This window comes from Dermacentor silvarum, chromosome 1 (assembly GCF_013339745.2).
Source record: "Dermacentor silvarum isolate Dsil-2018 chromosome 1, BIME_Dsil_1.4, whole genome shotgun sequence".
NCBI classification, from domain to species: Eukaryota; Metazoa; Arthropoda; class Arachnida; order Ixodida; family Ixodidae; genus Dermacentor; species Dermacentor silvarum.
The window spans coordinates 13,067,435-13,083,813 of record NC_051154.1 but is presented as its reverse complement, the minus strand read 5'-3'; the positions used below and the strand labels follow the sequence as shown (position 1 = coordinate 13,083,813).

At 41.3% G+C, this 16,379-nt stretch overlaps 1 protein-coding gene across 6 annotated transcripts in view; it reads left to right on the top strand.

Annotated features, from left to right (window-relative positions):
- LOC119456892 (islet cell autoantigen 1-like) overlaps positions 1–16,379 on the top strand; it is a 77,777-nt gene that overhangs the window by 44,760 nt on the left and 16,638 nt on the right. For 5 of the 6 annotated variants that reach the window (XM_049665015.1, XM_049665024.1, XM_049665031.1 and 2 more), the window contains one exon: positions 9,598–9,881. In XM_049665015.1, coding sequence (XP_049520972.1) covers positions 9,598–9,881 — 284 coding nt within the window. The remainder of the gene's footprint in view (positions 1–9,597; positions 9,882–16,379) is intronic. The other variant, XM_049665014.1, reaches the window with a different exon arrangement.

The window sequence follows — 16,379 nt, the reverse complement described above, 5'->3', positions numbered from 1 at the left end:
TCATTGTACTTTAGGTCTGTGGGGCCTGTGGTAGGGCTGCGAATAAGACCAAGCTTGTCCGAAAAGTTGGTGTGCGATTGTATGACCCATGTCATTGGGCGTGTATGCAGAGTAGAAAGCCAGCGAACTTTTTCTCCCGTTCATCTTTGTAAAAAAATATCAGTTTTTTTCCCCCTGCAAGGGATGTGAAAAACTGACAAACATACAATGAAAGTAACTCACATTCATTCTGTGATATGTTAATACTGATTGTCTGAACAAAATGTCACCAAGAATGAAAAATGTTTAGTTTTTTTATGACTTTATGCAATCGGCGCTCACTCTATATTGATAGGCATTGTTGTTCATGCTATACTGTCAGACAACTTTCTGTGGCAATGAACGAAAGCTATACAGGCAAATTGTGGGCCAGTTAAGAGCATTCCTGAAAATAGTCCCACATTCTCATCTACATCAGTTTACGCTGGGGACAGGACAACATTAATATCTGATTTATAACAGCAAAATAAAGTGAAATTCACCCTTGAGTGTGTATGCGAGAGTGTCACACGTACAAGCTATTCACTGATTCGGCACCTGTTCCTAAAAACCAAAAATGATGTCAAATGCTGCTGAAATATTTGGCGTAGTAACATACGTACAGAAGCTCCGCCCTCATAGCTTTCCCTTCATTGCCATTGACAGTTGTCTGTGAGTATAGTCATGAGCATTTTTTTAATTGTGCACAAATAGTGATTTAAGTGTAATTAGCAAACTTTTATTGACCTACTTTATCGATATGGTGTTAATGCAATAGTTGTGAAAGATGTTGAGAAATTACCGATAACGGCTTTTAAAGCAACCTACAGAACTTGTGCGTTTTTTTTTTTTTCTGCAACAAAGAAATCTCGTAAAATTTTTTTTAATGTGCCGTCACAGTATGTTCGCATGCTCGTGATTGCAGCGGTCTCTAATGTAAACCTCGTCAACTACGGGCCTAGGTCATCGCACTGGGAACAAGTGGAACCTTCTTTCTCCAACATGTCAGTGCGTATCTTCGGTTCTTATCAAACACAAAGCTGTGGTTCGAACTGTAAGATGTGCAGCATACTAAATGACAAGGTTTATGTATGAGACTGCTGGTGTCGCTGGCACGAGGCACGTTGTCAAAGTGTGGTTTTTAAAGTTTCATTTTTTTTTTCTTTTGTTGAGTTACCCTCACTTTTCTGTATTGGGAATGTGTGTTTCTAGTCTCCTTCGTTGGCCTAGCCCGAACATACTGCTGTCTAAAAATGTGGGCCAATCTCAAAGGTAATGCTGTATAAAGCCGTTAGCATAATTATGTGCAACCTAAAAATGGGGTCAACAGCGGTGGTACTGATAGTACCAGTGGTAGCGATGGTATTGGTAGCGGTGGTACCGGGGCTATCGGTACTGGTAGTAAGGAGAGCATTTGACAGCTAGCATTTTGAGATGCTGTCATGGAGACGCTGCGCTTCTGGTCAAAAATGCAGACGCTGTCGTTTTAGATGCTGTTGGCCTTTCAGAATGAATTATATATAGTTCATACACCCCGTCCTTACCCCCATTCTCACCCTCAACTTGCTCAGGAAGACATTGTCTTTCATCGACAGCAACTAGAAGTTGACATCAACTAGAGGTTGAACATCTTCCGACTTTAAATTTTTGCAGGCTTTTTGTTTCTTTTTCTCTTTTGTGAGAAATAAAGATTGCTTTAAAGGCTGTTATCGATCATTTCTTGACATCGATCACAACATTTGCATTGACACATTATTGATTAAGTTAGTTAATAAAGTTTTGCTAATTAAACCTCAATATCATTTACTTACTTCTGAAGAAGAAAATACTTATGACCAGCATGAACACCCACCAACATAGAGTCATGAGCACCCACCAAGATAGAGTGAGCGCGGTTCTCGTAAAGCCATCTGTTATTTCTTGTTTCTTGGCCATATTTAGTTGGCACAGCTAGTATGTATCTCAATACCATTGTGCAAAGTCAGAAAAAGAGCACTTTTTGTTAATCCGCCTATGTTTCAGTCATGTTGAGCTTCATCAAGCTGCTCCAAAATGCATATATTCTCCTCTAAAACGGGCAATTTCTGCTCCAAATTTGTTGCTCCCGGAGCTGCTCTAAACAACCGTTGGCCGCTTCCACCCCTGCCAATGTGTCACAACGTGATTTAACATGACTCTGGGTTTGCAGATCACAGGCACCTTCAGTCCACATGACGCCAATGCCAGATAAGATAATACCTATGCCCCTTCATGACGTTAGCACTTGGGATCTGTCAAAGCTGAGGGCCAGCATAGGAGAGCATTGATTGGAACAGTACTAGTTTGCCATGGCTCTTCTTCTTTTAATGTGGCTGCTGCCTTTGCAAAACGTTGTTCAGAGTAAATAGCTAAATTCTTCTCTCCACCTAGCGGGTTTCTGCTGAACTATTATGTCAAGAGTAAATAGCTGTTGGCGTAGACATTGCATTTTCCCGTGAAATATGAGACTGCTGGTAGAAACAAATGTTTATTTACAGGACTTATTTAAATAAATTAATTAATTTAGTAAACATTGAGCAAAAGATGCCAGCAGCATAGAGAATATAAGGTAACTGTTTCAGAGTGAACATTTTTAAGTAGGTTTTCTTGATGTTTAAAATAAAAACAAGCATAAACCTTGCAGGAAACACGTTAGAAATTTGTGTTTTGGCAGTTAGAGACAGTTTTCTGTGTTTTATTTATTTGTTTTATTTATATATTTGTTTTAATCCAGACAGTAATAAAAGAATATCATTAATTATTTTTGCAAGCAGTGTTTTAAAACGTTTGCTGCAGTGTGTGACTGAGAGCTCATTACTTGTTCAGGTGTGCATCCAAATAAACATTAGACCAGCTCACCACATTGTACTGCAGAAAAATTGCATTGTGTTTTGGGGACAGCAGGTGTTCTCAGTTATTTAAACATGATATTTGGACTACATAGTGGCAGTGCTTGATCCATTAGCTGTGAACACTGGGGGGCCAAATGCAGTCACCATGCATCACAGACACCCTCACCCTCATCGTATAGTACAATGCATCAGCTTTATTTCCTTAGTGCCTAACTGTGGCACAGCAAGGTGCAGCAGCTGTGTGCTCCAAGTGTCGTATTTGAATTGTGGAGCACTCGCAGCACCTGCTGGGCATGAATTTGGCATTCATAGTGCCCAATGGTACATTGAGTTTGATGGTACAGAATGAGCATGACAAGGAGAAAGGCACTGGTTTGAGAAAGACAGTTCTTTTTTGTTGCCTCAGTTCTGGACTGCCCAATGAAATTATAGTCGAACCTCGTTGTAATGAAGCCACATTGGCACATGAAAATGCTATCGTTATATCCAATAATTCTTTATATCCATGTTTGTTACATCAAGGTTCAGTTGTACCGCACACAGTAATGTGACCTTCACATTTCACGTTTAAAGCATGGCACATGTTTTTCAACCTTGAACACGGTTTCAGAGCAACAAACCATTCTGACAGATTCACTTTCCAAACACTTCATTATTCCAAAAACAGCATCGGTAGCATTGGTTAGAATTCAGCTGCATGATACGGTTAACGTGACAGCTAGGAGCTCACTAGTCTTGTCTTGTCCAGGAGATGTTTATGATAAGCTTTGCATGTTCCCCTTCAGATTTCAAGCACTTACACACATATGCAGCTGAAGGCTTGCAGAGAAGTACATGACCATGCTGAACAATCTGCTTGCTTTCCTAATTCAGTGCCTGAGGCACTGCATTAGGAAAGCAAGCAGTGAGCAGCTTTCAGTTTTTTTTTTTTTTTTTTTTTTTAAATAAATGGTTCATTGTAACTAGCTGCATTATCCTTGCTTTCTAAATCTTTTTTCATTGCAAGTCCAGGTATAAAGAAGTCTCGGATATACTGGCTGCCTTTTGAGAAATCATAGTGTTCATTGTAAGTGTGTTAGACTGTATTCTATTTAGGGGTTGGCTACAAATGTTCATAGTATGTGAATTACAACATTAAGTGCCAACTTTATGTGCAGGATACACAAATATGTTTTAAAGATGTCTAACAGTGTTTTTAGGAAGTCAGTATTGCTGTCACTGCTTACTTTATGCTGGAGACCTTTATTTTATAATTGTAGATATTCTAAAACTTCAGCATCAGGCACAGAAAACCATAACTAAGAACTTTTCCCGCTTTATACGCATTAGCAGTGACAATTTTAAGAACAGTCATATTAAATCTTATCATGCAGTCTACTACACTGAGGCTGGCAGCTGAAATGGGTCTTGCACTTTTCCTAAATTTATCAAAAATTCAAGAAAAAAAAAAAAACGGTCAAGCAGTTGCCCTGACAGAATGTATGCGGAATTTTTGTTCCAAGATCTGCAGTAGTATTGGGACACAGGCATTTATACACTGCCACATACATAGACGGCAGAAGTGCTTGACGTTTCAGCTACATGTGAAAATACTGTATCAGCACAAATACAGCACAATAATGAAAATACAAGAGGAGGTACTTTTGGAAACTGAAAAATAATGCCATGGATTAGGTTGTGAAACTAACAATCTGTAATACAACAGTAGCCACTAGTTTATAATAAGGTATTCTTCCATAGCGCGCCATTCAATATAGCAACTGTTCTGTGTAATGGGGCCACCCATGCTGGCGTGCATCATGGTAACATATCATCCATGGCAAGACCAGTGTGCCACCTCAGGAACCCAAACAGCTTGGCTATGTTTTCGCAGTTGCACATCACGGTAGCAGATTTGGCTATTGAGCCTAAGTCCCCCTTCACCCCATTTCACCTACATTGTGCCAAGTGTCAGTGTCACTTCTTTGCAGGCCTGCATCCCCTGTGTACTCATGCGCATCTGTAATCAACCTAAGACATAAGGCTTACGATTTTGCCATACAGCTAAGTAATTGTGTGGTTCAGGTTGCCACACTTTGGAGCCCGATATTGAGTGGTCTCATTTTATAGCATGGTTCCAAATATAATGCAACATACTTTCCACTATGTTTGTGCTAATACGGTATGATTTTTAGTCAACCATTATGCAGGGTCTTTGGGACAATATCCAGAAAAATCGGTGTAAAATTGGTGTGTTCAGAAAAATACAGAAAATACAAAACAAGGAAATATGTAAGGCAGTTGAAATAGCTTCTACCAGCAACCACCAGTGCCTCAAGCCTGTACTTGAAACTCAAATGAGTGTGCTTGGCCTGCTGTTTGTGGGCCATCCCCTGCTTAATACTATACTTGTGGCCATTCTTGGTGGCACAGTATTTTTTATCCGTCTTTGTTGAGACTGTACCCCCATACTTGGCAGTTGACCAGCTGGGTAGTGGAAGTGACGAAGTCTAAGGCCAGTGGTTTAGTGCAGTCTCATGAAGCAAGGGGCCTTGTTTTCATTCAGCCTCTTTTGAGAATATTACATTTAATGCGTGGTGATTGGCTAAGCCTGTGCAAGTATGTTTGTTGAAGGTACTGACACTCCTTTGATCAGTATTATTTTTGTCTCGTTACTCTCAAGTGCACTGTTGCTCTAGTTAGGTGTCGCACTAGGTGCTACGTCATGCAAAAATGAATGCGTTCCCGAAAATGATCTCTAGAAAATATGGCCCCATGCTTGGGTTTCCCAGGCCTTGTGCACTAAAGCCCTGCTTGAGCATGTATTACATTCCAACAACCCTCTCATCAATCCAGGTCTTCAGAACAGTCTCCTGATGTTGTAACCCTATGCATTCACTTTCATTCCATTTGTCTTCTCTCTGTATTTGTATGGTAGTTTGGTCGCTGTGATATGCCCCTTCAGCAGTAATGCATTGCAGGCACCTAATTTTCTATAGACCCTTTACAGCGCTGCTGCATAGGCGCTGCCATCTTTGAACGTATGACCACACCTTCTGGCTTCTTCTTCCCGATTGCTGAGTAAATGCAGAAAAATGCTGTTTTTGCTTTCTTAGTTAATTTATTCATCAGTGATGCAATGCTTCCACCCAAAAGTGCAGACAGAACATTAATTTTTGTGATAATTTATACAAGGTCTTATTTTAGCCTGATGTCGGTGAGTGAAGTTAGCGCATGTTCATCTTCCGATGAAATGATTTATCCAATTGCACATATTCTTTTTATTCTATATGTATATTTCACGTAAGAGCAGATAGCTTTTACCGCCTCAGTACTATGTAATTTATCGTGGCAGTCGTTATGTGCCAGCAAATTGTCGATAACATTGCTTTCAGTGTCATTCAAGATGTATCTGTTGTTTTAGTGCCTCTCACAACCATTGGTTAATCTGGAAATGCAAGAGACTGATAGTCTCAAGAGATGCATAAGCAGCGGCAACAGTCGGAGCTATTGAAGGTCTGCCCACTTTGCTACGCTATTGTTATATTAGCTTATAGGTCACCGAGTTAGTCATTCGGATTTAAAAAAAAAAAAAACGATAGAAGTAATTAAACTTTTCAGCCAAAGTACCTTGTAGTACTGCTCTTCAATGAAACAGCAGTCAGTTAAGGACATTTTGTTATGCTTTATGTGCTCAGCTCAGAACAAAGTTTGCAATGAAACAACACCTTTTTAATCCCTGTTTTTACCACAACATAGGAACATGTGTTTACATGGGGGGTGTTCTTGGTTTATCATCATGACTGCATGTGCGATCCACTGCAATTACGTATACATACAAGCCCTGACTGGTCATCTCCTCCTGTTGTTAAAATGCACATTACCAGACATGAAATCTTCGTTCAGAAGCAAGACTGTGCGGTGACATCAAAACTGTATAAAAGGGCTGTCAGAGGTTCCTCGCTCACTTGCGCTCGTAGCTGCGTGTTCATATCACATTCGTACCGGAGATTATGGCGAAACAGCGCAGACAACGGGGTGGGTGAAAAACGCACAGGACGCATCTCATCATCTGTACTATATCGCCATAATGTACTTAAACCAACTAGCCCAGCTCAGAGCCCTTGTTCATATCGTAGCTAAACCTTTCTTTTTCATAGCTCAGTAGCCTAATTTGTAAAAATGCTCATTCATCTATGACAGGCAATCATTTATTTGCTAAAAATCATTGCCCGCGCAACACACAAACTTGCATTTCCCCTTATTAGTGCTGCAAGGTACGCTGATATTGCAGTGTCAGAGGTTACGTTTTCAGGTGTACCAAGACACACTTGCTTCATATGTGAAATATGTTATCATATCCAGTTGAGTTAGCACAAGCCCATTCCTTTTTGTGGTGATCCAGGCATTCAGTTGCACTTGGAAGGCGTCGTATGGCCACTGTAAAAGGTCTATACCTTTGCAAAGTGCTGTAAACTTTATTTTGTTGATTAATTTGTTTTGTTTTTCATTCGGTCTAATCAACCTAAAGCTCTGTTGAATTATTTTCTGGCCCATTGTTGACAAAATGAGAACTTGCTCATTGCTGGGCTGTTCCTTGTTGAACACAATTGCCACCAGATGAAGCATGATAGACTATTATGCCAGTATTGTGGTATTAGCAAACCTTAAAGCACTTCTGGATTTACCTCAGCGACCCTCTACTTTGGTTGCAAAGTTGGTGGCTTGTGTTGCAAGGCTGATTTTAAGATTTCTTTTTAATGAGCACTAGGCATTACGTAGCATGCACAGCAAGTTTTCCTTTTCTATGCCATATTCTGATTTCAGTCTTGAACTGTTGTTCATACTATGATCTAAAATCGTTGGCACTGTTGTATACATTAAATTGGGACAACTACATTAGTGTTTCTTATTTTAACTATTACTTTCCCCTCTTCTGCAGAAAAAGGCATTCTCGGCTATCGACTAGTATCTGCAGAAATATTGTGGGTCCCACTGCATTGTGTTAAGCATCATTACCTGGCTAGACAGGCTGTTTTGCTGGGATTGCCTGCCTTAATTCCCTTACATCAAACACCCTTATTGTGCAGTGACCTGTATAATTAAGTCACAAATGTGGCCCATCTTTTATGTGCGTTTTATGACCTACAGCAAATGTTTTAATGACTGTGCTTGTTGAACAAAATAGCCTATATATCTCTCATAGCATCTTAATGTTTTATGATGAACATGCATGAAGACACCTTCATAACCATTCTCTGCACAGTGGTATGCATGACTTTTAGGAGCCATGCCAATGGTAACTTGAGCACACTAAACTGCACCTGTAGGTCTGACAGACCGTTTTCATAGCTTTGCACATGCGGTATGTTAGCAATATGAGTCATGATGATACTTGTGCTGCTACATTACGATCTTGTTTTCAAAGCTATGTAATAGCAATATTTATTCTCGGTAATTTTCTCCTATGTCACTGCCAACATGCATGCATGCCAACAACATGCCTTGATAACAGGACAGCAGTGGATTACTCCATAAAGTGAAGTGTCCAGAGGAAAATCACATTTGTTTTAGTGAACATCTACAGAGACTACTCTAAATAAAGTTATTCAGTGCACTTTTTGTATTCTATTAGGCTTTGGGAGGTGTGATCTCTATAGCCTCCTGAGACCCGAACACAACTATGGGATATAATCTTTCTTCAAGGTGGTTTTTATTGCCTACTTTTATGTTATGAACTTGAAAAACAATTTTTAAAATTTAGGTATGCCAAAAGCTGCGTCTCCATGTACGTGAAAAAAAATAACTATCTCCATCATCTTCTCATGTTTACTATGGTAAAAACTGCATATCATTGCTTAAATGCAGAGGATAAAGATGGAACTACTGCGTAGTACATTGCCATGTGGCTGCCATGTCCGGTATTTTTGCACAATCTCAGTGCTTTTGAAACACACTTCAAAGTTGCTTTCGGCCATCTGGACGACACAGAGGTCTAGATCAATTGAGTGTCAAATTTCTTGAAAGTGGATGACAGGAATGTGAGTAAATTACAGTTACACATGCACCGTACTTCATATCCAGGATGAGTATTTTGCGTAATCACTTCCGAGTGAATTTCAAAAAAATGTTACAAGGGGTCTAAAAGGATATAACGAAACGAGACCTCTATAATGAAAAATACTTGTGATCAAGGCGTTCAACTGTGTTATAATATAGGCAAGCGCTGCAATCCTTCATTTGCCCTGCATATAGCAGGATGACTTCGGAATATCTGTCTGAGCGCCCTGCTTTTTTGAAGCTCATAGGTCTTGTTCTGCTGCTGGGACGTGACAAACACTGGTTCTTGGAAGAAATTCACAGTATTGTTAAAAAATGAGGTGGCTGTTTTGGGCTGTTTGAACCCTGGAATGAGATGTTCGGTGCCTATTTGTGGCACTTGAAGCATGCACTTTTAATGCCTGGACACCTCGTCCTTAGTCAGTGATGACATCATGCCACTGTGAAGCGAATGACACAATCCTTAAAAGCACATTTGGCTGTAAGTGTAGTATCATTGCTAGATTACTTTGCATTGTTATTTTTAATGAAGCTCTAAAAGTAAGCTCAGCTGATGTTTCATTTTAATGTGCCAGCACAAGTGTTCCGAATCAAATATTTTGTTAAAGAATTCAATACAGCTTCCCTCTTTGCTTGCTGGACAAACATTCATGGTGAGCACGTGCCACAGGATGTTGTTCTTCGAGTCGGAGTACCACGATGACGAAGGCAAGCGGGACGCACGAGCCAAGGACAAAAAGCGCAAGAAGAAAGAGAAACCTCCTCGGCGCGCTGGTGATGGTGTGGCAGGCCCAGGTGGGGTAGACAGCAAGGAGGGCCCACGGTTGGACACTGACACCAAGTCCCAGAGCAGCCTGGATGATGTGCCCCTGCTGAGCCTGGACGAGTCTACGTCTGAGGAACGGCCCCACTTTGCCTCAGATGCACTGCGCGACGCCGGCAAGTTGCCTCTCTGTGAGCACTTGGGCTGCACTGCTTGCTAGCCTCCTTTTCCTTCCTGCCACTCTTTCTTTTCTGCTGGCTGCATGGCACCTGACTGTCCGCCAGTTGTGCAACTCCTCTATAAAAACAGAATGGCCCCACGAATAAATGCTAAAGGCCGAGATTAACTAGGCAATCTATTGCTGTATGACATATGTGCAGTTTCTACTGAAAATGAGCTGAAGTGCTCCTAGCAAACTCTTAAAGGTACACTAAAGGGAAAATAATTGGAGCTACTTTAGTATAGTACCCTTTGCAATGCCAAGAAAAGCCACTCTTACCTTGAGAAGAGGGTTGGCAAGCCAAAAAAGACGCAACAGCTAAAGACTGGTGGCGATACTTCCATGAGTTCCCACACCAGTTGGCTGTCATATAATTGATTTTGACGCTGTCTGCTTGGACCTACTTAACCTTTTATCTGTAAAGATGGATTACATTGTATTCTGAAAGAGCCAGAGTCTGGGGTATAACGACATTGTGAGCAGTCAATGTTTGTGGCGCAATAGCTTAGTGGAAGAAGAAAAAAAAAGTGTCCATTTCTTCTTTTTTCCAATTACCTTCGCACCATAAATATTGACAGTTATGTGCCAACTAGCCTACCATCTCAATATGGACAAGTGAGTGAGGGATGGGGAACTAAATTTTTTTCAAGCTGTACGTGAGGAATCGTATGCACAACACGGACGCCGTCAGGAATAGGCTAAAATGACGTAAAAGTAGCATATATATTGTTGAAAGGAGTGCTAGCATAGACTAGTTGGTATGCAAAACTAAATAGAGTAGCAGACTGTGAGACAAGACAAACTGAAGTGGTTCATTTATTTCCTTTGGTTTTTCTGATCAAACGTGGATGTGTCCTCCTTATTAATATGTGTTAACAGTGCGTTGTGGACACTGACTATTCAGTATGTGTAAGAAACTTTGCACGATGGCAATGACCTCTGTGTAGCATTCACAGTAGTAGGAGAGCGTTATAAAGAATGCAAAAAAAGAAAAGCGGGATTGTTGGATTGACAGTCTCATGTAATGCTTAACCAATGAATTGTGGCACAATTCCTTGTGCCACAATTCATTCACGAAGAAGAAAAAACCTTGTAATACTTAGAGAAAGCAAGTGGAGCTCTTAAATTGATATTGAAAAGGGTGGGTGAGGGTCGGCATGCCGTTAATCGCTATCAAGCAGAGAAATTGGAGGACTGCTAAAAATTGTAATCCTGGCACGTCGAGATCATGCTGCGCATTTGCCCGCCAAAGAGCATGAACAGGGTGGCGAGAAGAAAAAAAAATGAAGCAAAAGTGCGAATGAGCTGCTTGTTCCTGTGCCTTCGCACAGGAACAAGCAGCTCATTCTCACTTTTGCGCCATTTTTTTTGCTGCAGCTGAGCAGCTGCTTTTCCCCAGAATTAGATCACATTCTGGGGCAAAGCAGCTTGTGACTTGCCATCCGCACTGGCAATCACTGCCTCCTTGTCTTGCAGTCCTTTTGATCGCATGAGATGATTGGCGCTATACCCCAGAAACAGACTAAATCACATGTCACTGTTGACTTGTGTGTCATATGCCTTTTGCCTATGTTATTTATTGATGCATAAATTGGCAGGATGCTAAGATGCATCAATTGGCATAAAAATTCACTATGAAATGCCAACTTGAGTGACTAACGAACACTAGCAGACCATAGTTGTCGTTTTGTCGCATTTTCTTTCATGTTAATTTGATCTTCACATTAGCTCTGCTCTGCACTCTCTGTACTCAATCTACTATGTACGCCATGATTTTCAATTTTGCTTGTCCATCACATAGTGGAAACGGAGGAGCATGCATACTGAGGTTACCATTTGCATTTTGTAATCATGCAGTTTGTGAGAAAGCAACTGGGCAAGCAGTGTTCACTCTAAAAGTGCAGTAACAAATTATTGGTTTGCGCTGTAGTTTGGTTCACACTGTATAAAATAACAATTGTGCCTTCTGTCATGTATCAAGGTCAGGGAATCTTGATTGAGGCGGTCAAAAAAGACCTTGAAGAATGAGGAAGTTCTAACATTCTTAAATGTAATAGCTGCTCTGTCTGGCCTCTGCATTCATTATATTAAATGCTTAAGATGTCATCGCTCACGACTGTTCCACTCTCCTTACACCACACTCATACATGCATACTGTATGGGTAGGTTTCAGCATTTTTCAGTTGGACTGAGAAACACTGAAAAAGTATGCCGAGGTTATTTAATAAAGAGGATAATATTACTGAAACAGTTTGGACAAATTCTGTAAAGGCGTAGGGTGCAGCTACAGTAAAACATTCGTGCCACAATTTAAGTGGCTCATATTAAGAGAGCTAAGGACGATTACTAGTTACCCTCCTCCCTAGCCATGCTTTTTCTCCTCAACTCGTTCACCGCGTGATAGGGGCTAAGCTCCGCCTTCACTGGCACTGCATCATGATGTCACGTCGTGACATCTACTTCCGGTGTCTTGGAGCCAGCATGGAAGTCTCTCCAACCTCTCCGCTGGCTGCCTGGTTGTTGATCCCCGGCGAGAGCTATCCAAGCAGTGTGCATTGCAAGCGTTCTGTCGCAGTGCCGAGCGTGTCAGGTATTCCGGTAAATGCAGGTGAGCTGGGTGTTTTGACAGATGGGCAGAGCCGTAAACTAAAGCCCCTCCATACTACTACCACTGCGATGAAGGGGCTTCAGTGTAATCGTGAGTGGCCTGCATGGAGCAGCCACCTGGTGGCGCAGAGCTTAACCAGCCTAACAAAAAGCTAATATTGCTGTAACGAAGTGTAAAGCATTTTAAACATTCAAAAAGACAGCGTGTTCAGGATTATGTTGCTGCTGAAAATTTACATCTGCAGCAAAGTAGAATACACTTGGTTACTGCTATATTAGCTCTGTGCCACCAGGTGGCTGCACCGTGGAGGCCGCTCACATTTGCGCCTCCACCCATCTGGCAAAACACCCAGTCCGCCTGTGTTTACTGGAATACCGGACGCGTTAAGACTCTTTATTGTGGCAGTAATTCTCCGGCATGAAGCAACGACCGCAAACGCATAGATTCTGGTGCCTATAGGATACTGAACAGCCTGATGCGCTGCAGCCACTCTGCTCACCTGTTGCCTTGCAGAGGGACGCGATGTCGCTAATAGATAGGTTTGGAGCCCACAATGCAACAAGGGCGATTCATGGTCCTCGCACAAAGAAACCTCGAAACCAACACTGACCGCACAGGTCGCGTCAACACAGAGCACGTTGTAACACAAGCAGACGACACTTCCTGGGTGCTGGAAGTACTTGAGTGTAGTGATAAATTGTCGTGTATTCTTTTTCTGTTGCTTTTTTTTTATAGAAACAAATTAACCAATATTCTAACTACTATGAACAACATTTGTTCACCATAAAGTTGGAAAAATTATCCATGACACAACCTAGGTAGCCATTCAGATAGCTCAACCACCTGACGTCACGCGCACCAGCTACGTAGATTGTAATGAGGTGGCTGAAGACTCTGTAGCGGTGCCACTGCAATCAGTAACCTTATAATAAATTACACACTTTACGCAGAGCGCCTAAATGTGTCACTTAATGATCAGAAGTGACCCTAACGACACAGTACGTTTGTACAATATCGTCGAAATTGTTTAGGGTTTCTCTTTAACTCCCAAATTAATTCTGGTAAAATGTACCAAATTTCTCTAATTTTCTTGTGTTGTCATAATTTTTTCTATGTCATTCTGATTCTGAAAATGTATTACTTGATTGGTTTCTGGTTAGAATTCATGCTAAAATTCAAAAATCTGCTTTTGAAGGCAGCTTTCCCTCACTGCCAACCGTAACTCGTCCTTGGCAGTGGGAACAGCACAACATCGGGCTGAACGAGTGTGACTCGTCATTGGTGATATTGGTACTACCTCCCATGACGAGTACAGCTTGGAATTAGGGGTTAAAGGGTTAAAGACAATTTGGGATGGGATAAAATAGAGGTGGGCGATGTTTATTAGTTTATTTATCTATTTATTTATTTACTTATTTAAATACCTTAGGGGCCTGAAGGCATTACAGAAGGGAGTGGGTTTGTACGTAAATTATAATAAATACAAAGAGCAACAACATATGTAGTTACTAAGAGAAGTTTTCTTCGACAGCAGATTTGAAACAAGAGGCATCAGTTACAGTGGTAATAGAAGGGGGCAGGGGGTTCCAGTCATTTTTCGATTTCATATGTTAGAAGGCTTGGAAAGAAGAGCGTGCTTTGTGTTCTTAGAAATTCTATAAATTTTAAGTGTTTTTGCATGGTAGCGGTACAGATATGATATGGAAGTGTCACTCATCAATGTAAGAACAAGATTTTTTAGATCTAGAACAGATAGTTAGATTATTCGTCATTACATTTATGAATTGGTAGGGGTGAAGGAAAAATTAAGTGAATTAATTGGTTTCTGATTGTTATGGCAAAACATGACAGCATAAATATCCACCTAACTTTTTGTTGTGTTCAACTAACACCTAAGCATGCTTCTTAAACCTTAGTCTTCATGTTCCTACTTGGTAATACTGTCGGCAAAATTCAGGAACAATTAGTGAAAAGCATGGCCAGTGCGTAGGATGTTAGCAAGTGCATTACTCATTAAAATAATTCAGTTTACCGTATGTCTCGTCATGTACTTCAAGTGAATTAGCAATTGCAAGGACCTGTTCTTTGCAATTTCTGAAAGGGGCCTCCCTAGTGAAAATTGCAATATAAAAAAATTCCAGCAGAACCCATGTCATGCTGAATGTCAACGTTAGTGTGATTAGTGTTGAAGCAATGGCATCAACACACCGTATTGCAACTGCCAAAATGCATCTTGTATGAGGTGTGTATGCAGCCAGGCTGCTCTCTCGCGCTCCCCAATGAACACGCTGTGCTAAATAGCGCCTCTGCAGCGAAGTCCCCGCATGAAGCATGTGTGAATATATATATTCAAACAAGACTGTCTGAATATGTATGACATGCGTTCAACTCCGCCCAGCACCGGAAAAATTTAAATGACTTTTTTATGTCATTGAAGAGCAGCACATACCCAGTGGCTCATACCCAGTGACCCAAGTTTCTGTCAAACCGGTTCATTGCAGAGCTGCACATATCCAGTTATCCTTAGCTAGTGACCCAACTTGGTGTAAAGGATGTTCATTGAAGAGTTGGCAGACACCCAGTTGCAAATACCCAGTGGCCCAAATTGACATCAAAGAGGGTAATTGAAGTGTGGCGTGTTTCACAAACCCAGTAACCCATGTTGGGCTGAAAGAGGTTCATTGAAGAGTTGCACACAAGCACTGGCACATACGCAGTAACTCAAGTTTGCGTAAAATGATGTCATTGAAGTGCACCACGTACACAGTGGCGCATGTTCATTTACCCAAGTTGGCCTCAAAGAAATTCATTGAAGAGCAGCACATACCTAGTGGCATATACCTAGGGTTGTTCGTTTTTGGGTAAAACCCGATTTTACCTGATTTTTACACCCCAAACATGTTTCAGGAGAGCCGGGTTAAACCTGATTTCTCCCCGAACGGAACTTGCTGAAAGCTCGCATGATAGCAACAAAGCAGAAGCTATTCGAGTGATTCTTTCTCAAAAAGAAGTTGTTTATGTGGAGGTAATCCTGATGAGAGACACACACTGTCCTCTTTTAGAAGCCGAGAAAACGCTTTAAAGTGGAAAACTTCTGATGCCCAACTTTGATAACCTCGTAAATGTCAAGCTGCAGCAGACTGTCAGCGAGCTTTCAACAACGACCGGTAAAAGCGATCAGGCAAGAGCTGTTTTGTCTATGTTACCCAGGAGCAGCGCCATGTTACTGAAAACGTGTTCTTAGGACTTTTGAACGAAACTCGCCACAAAATGGCACTGCCTTGTTAAACGGAACGTCTAAGACAAAGACGAAAACCAGCTAACATTATGGAAATTGGGAGCCGTCTTGGATCTATTCCAGACGTGTCTGCTGAGCCAGTCATTTGATGACTACCGACCTCTCTTAATTTCTGTCACCGACGATGTGGATTCGCTTCATGATGAGTTTAACCAGTACTTGCTGCAAGCCCCACTAACACAGCTGTCAACTCATTGAGTATTGGCATGACTCTAGCGCTTGCTACCACAGGCTGGCAAGTGCTGGACTGACATTGTTGTGCCTAGCTAATGGAAGCTGTGATGTCGAGAGAATTTTCTCTCAGCTGAGATACGTTCTAAGGTCAGACAGGTCTGGGATGGAGATCGAAGTGTTGCGCATGCAGATAGTGTATATTAACAAGGATGTTTAAAAAAATTGATGACCAGTTTTTGTGAATAAAATGTTTAATTTCCTAGAAGTTATCAATGCTCTTTACTCTCATTACTACTTAATAATTTCCAAACAAACTCCGAACTTCGGAGTATTTGCTAAAGAAACCCTGATGTCCCCCCCGCTTACCAGCTCGAAACAGATCCCTAGTT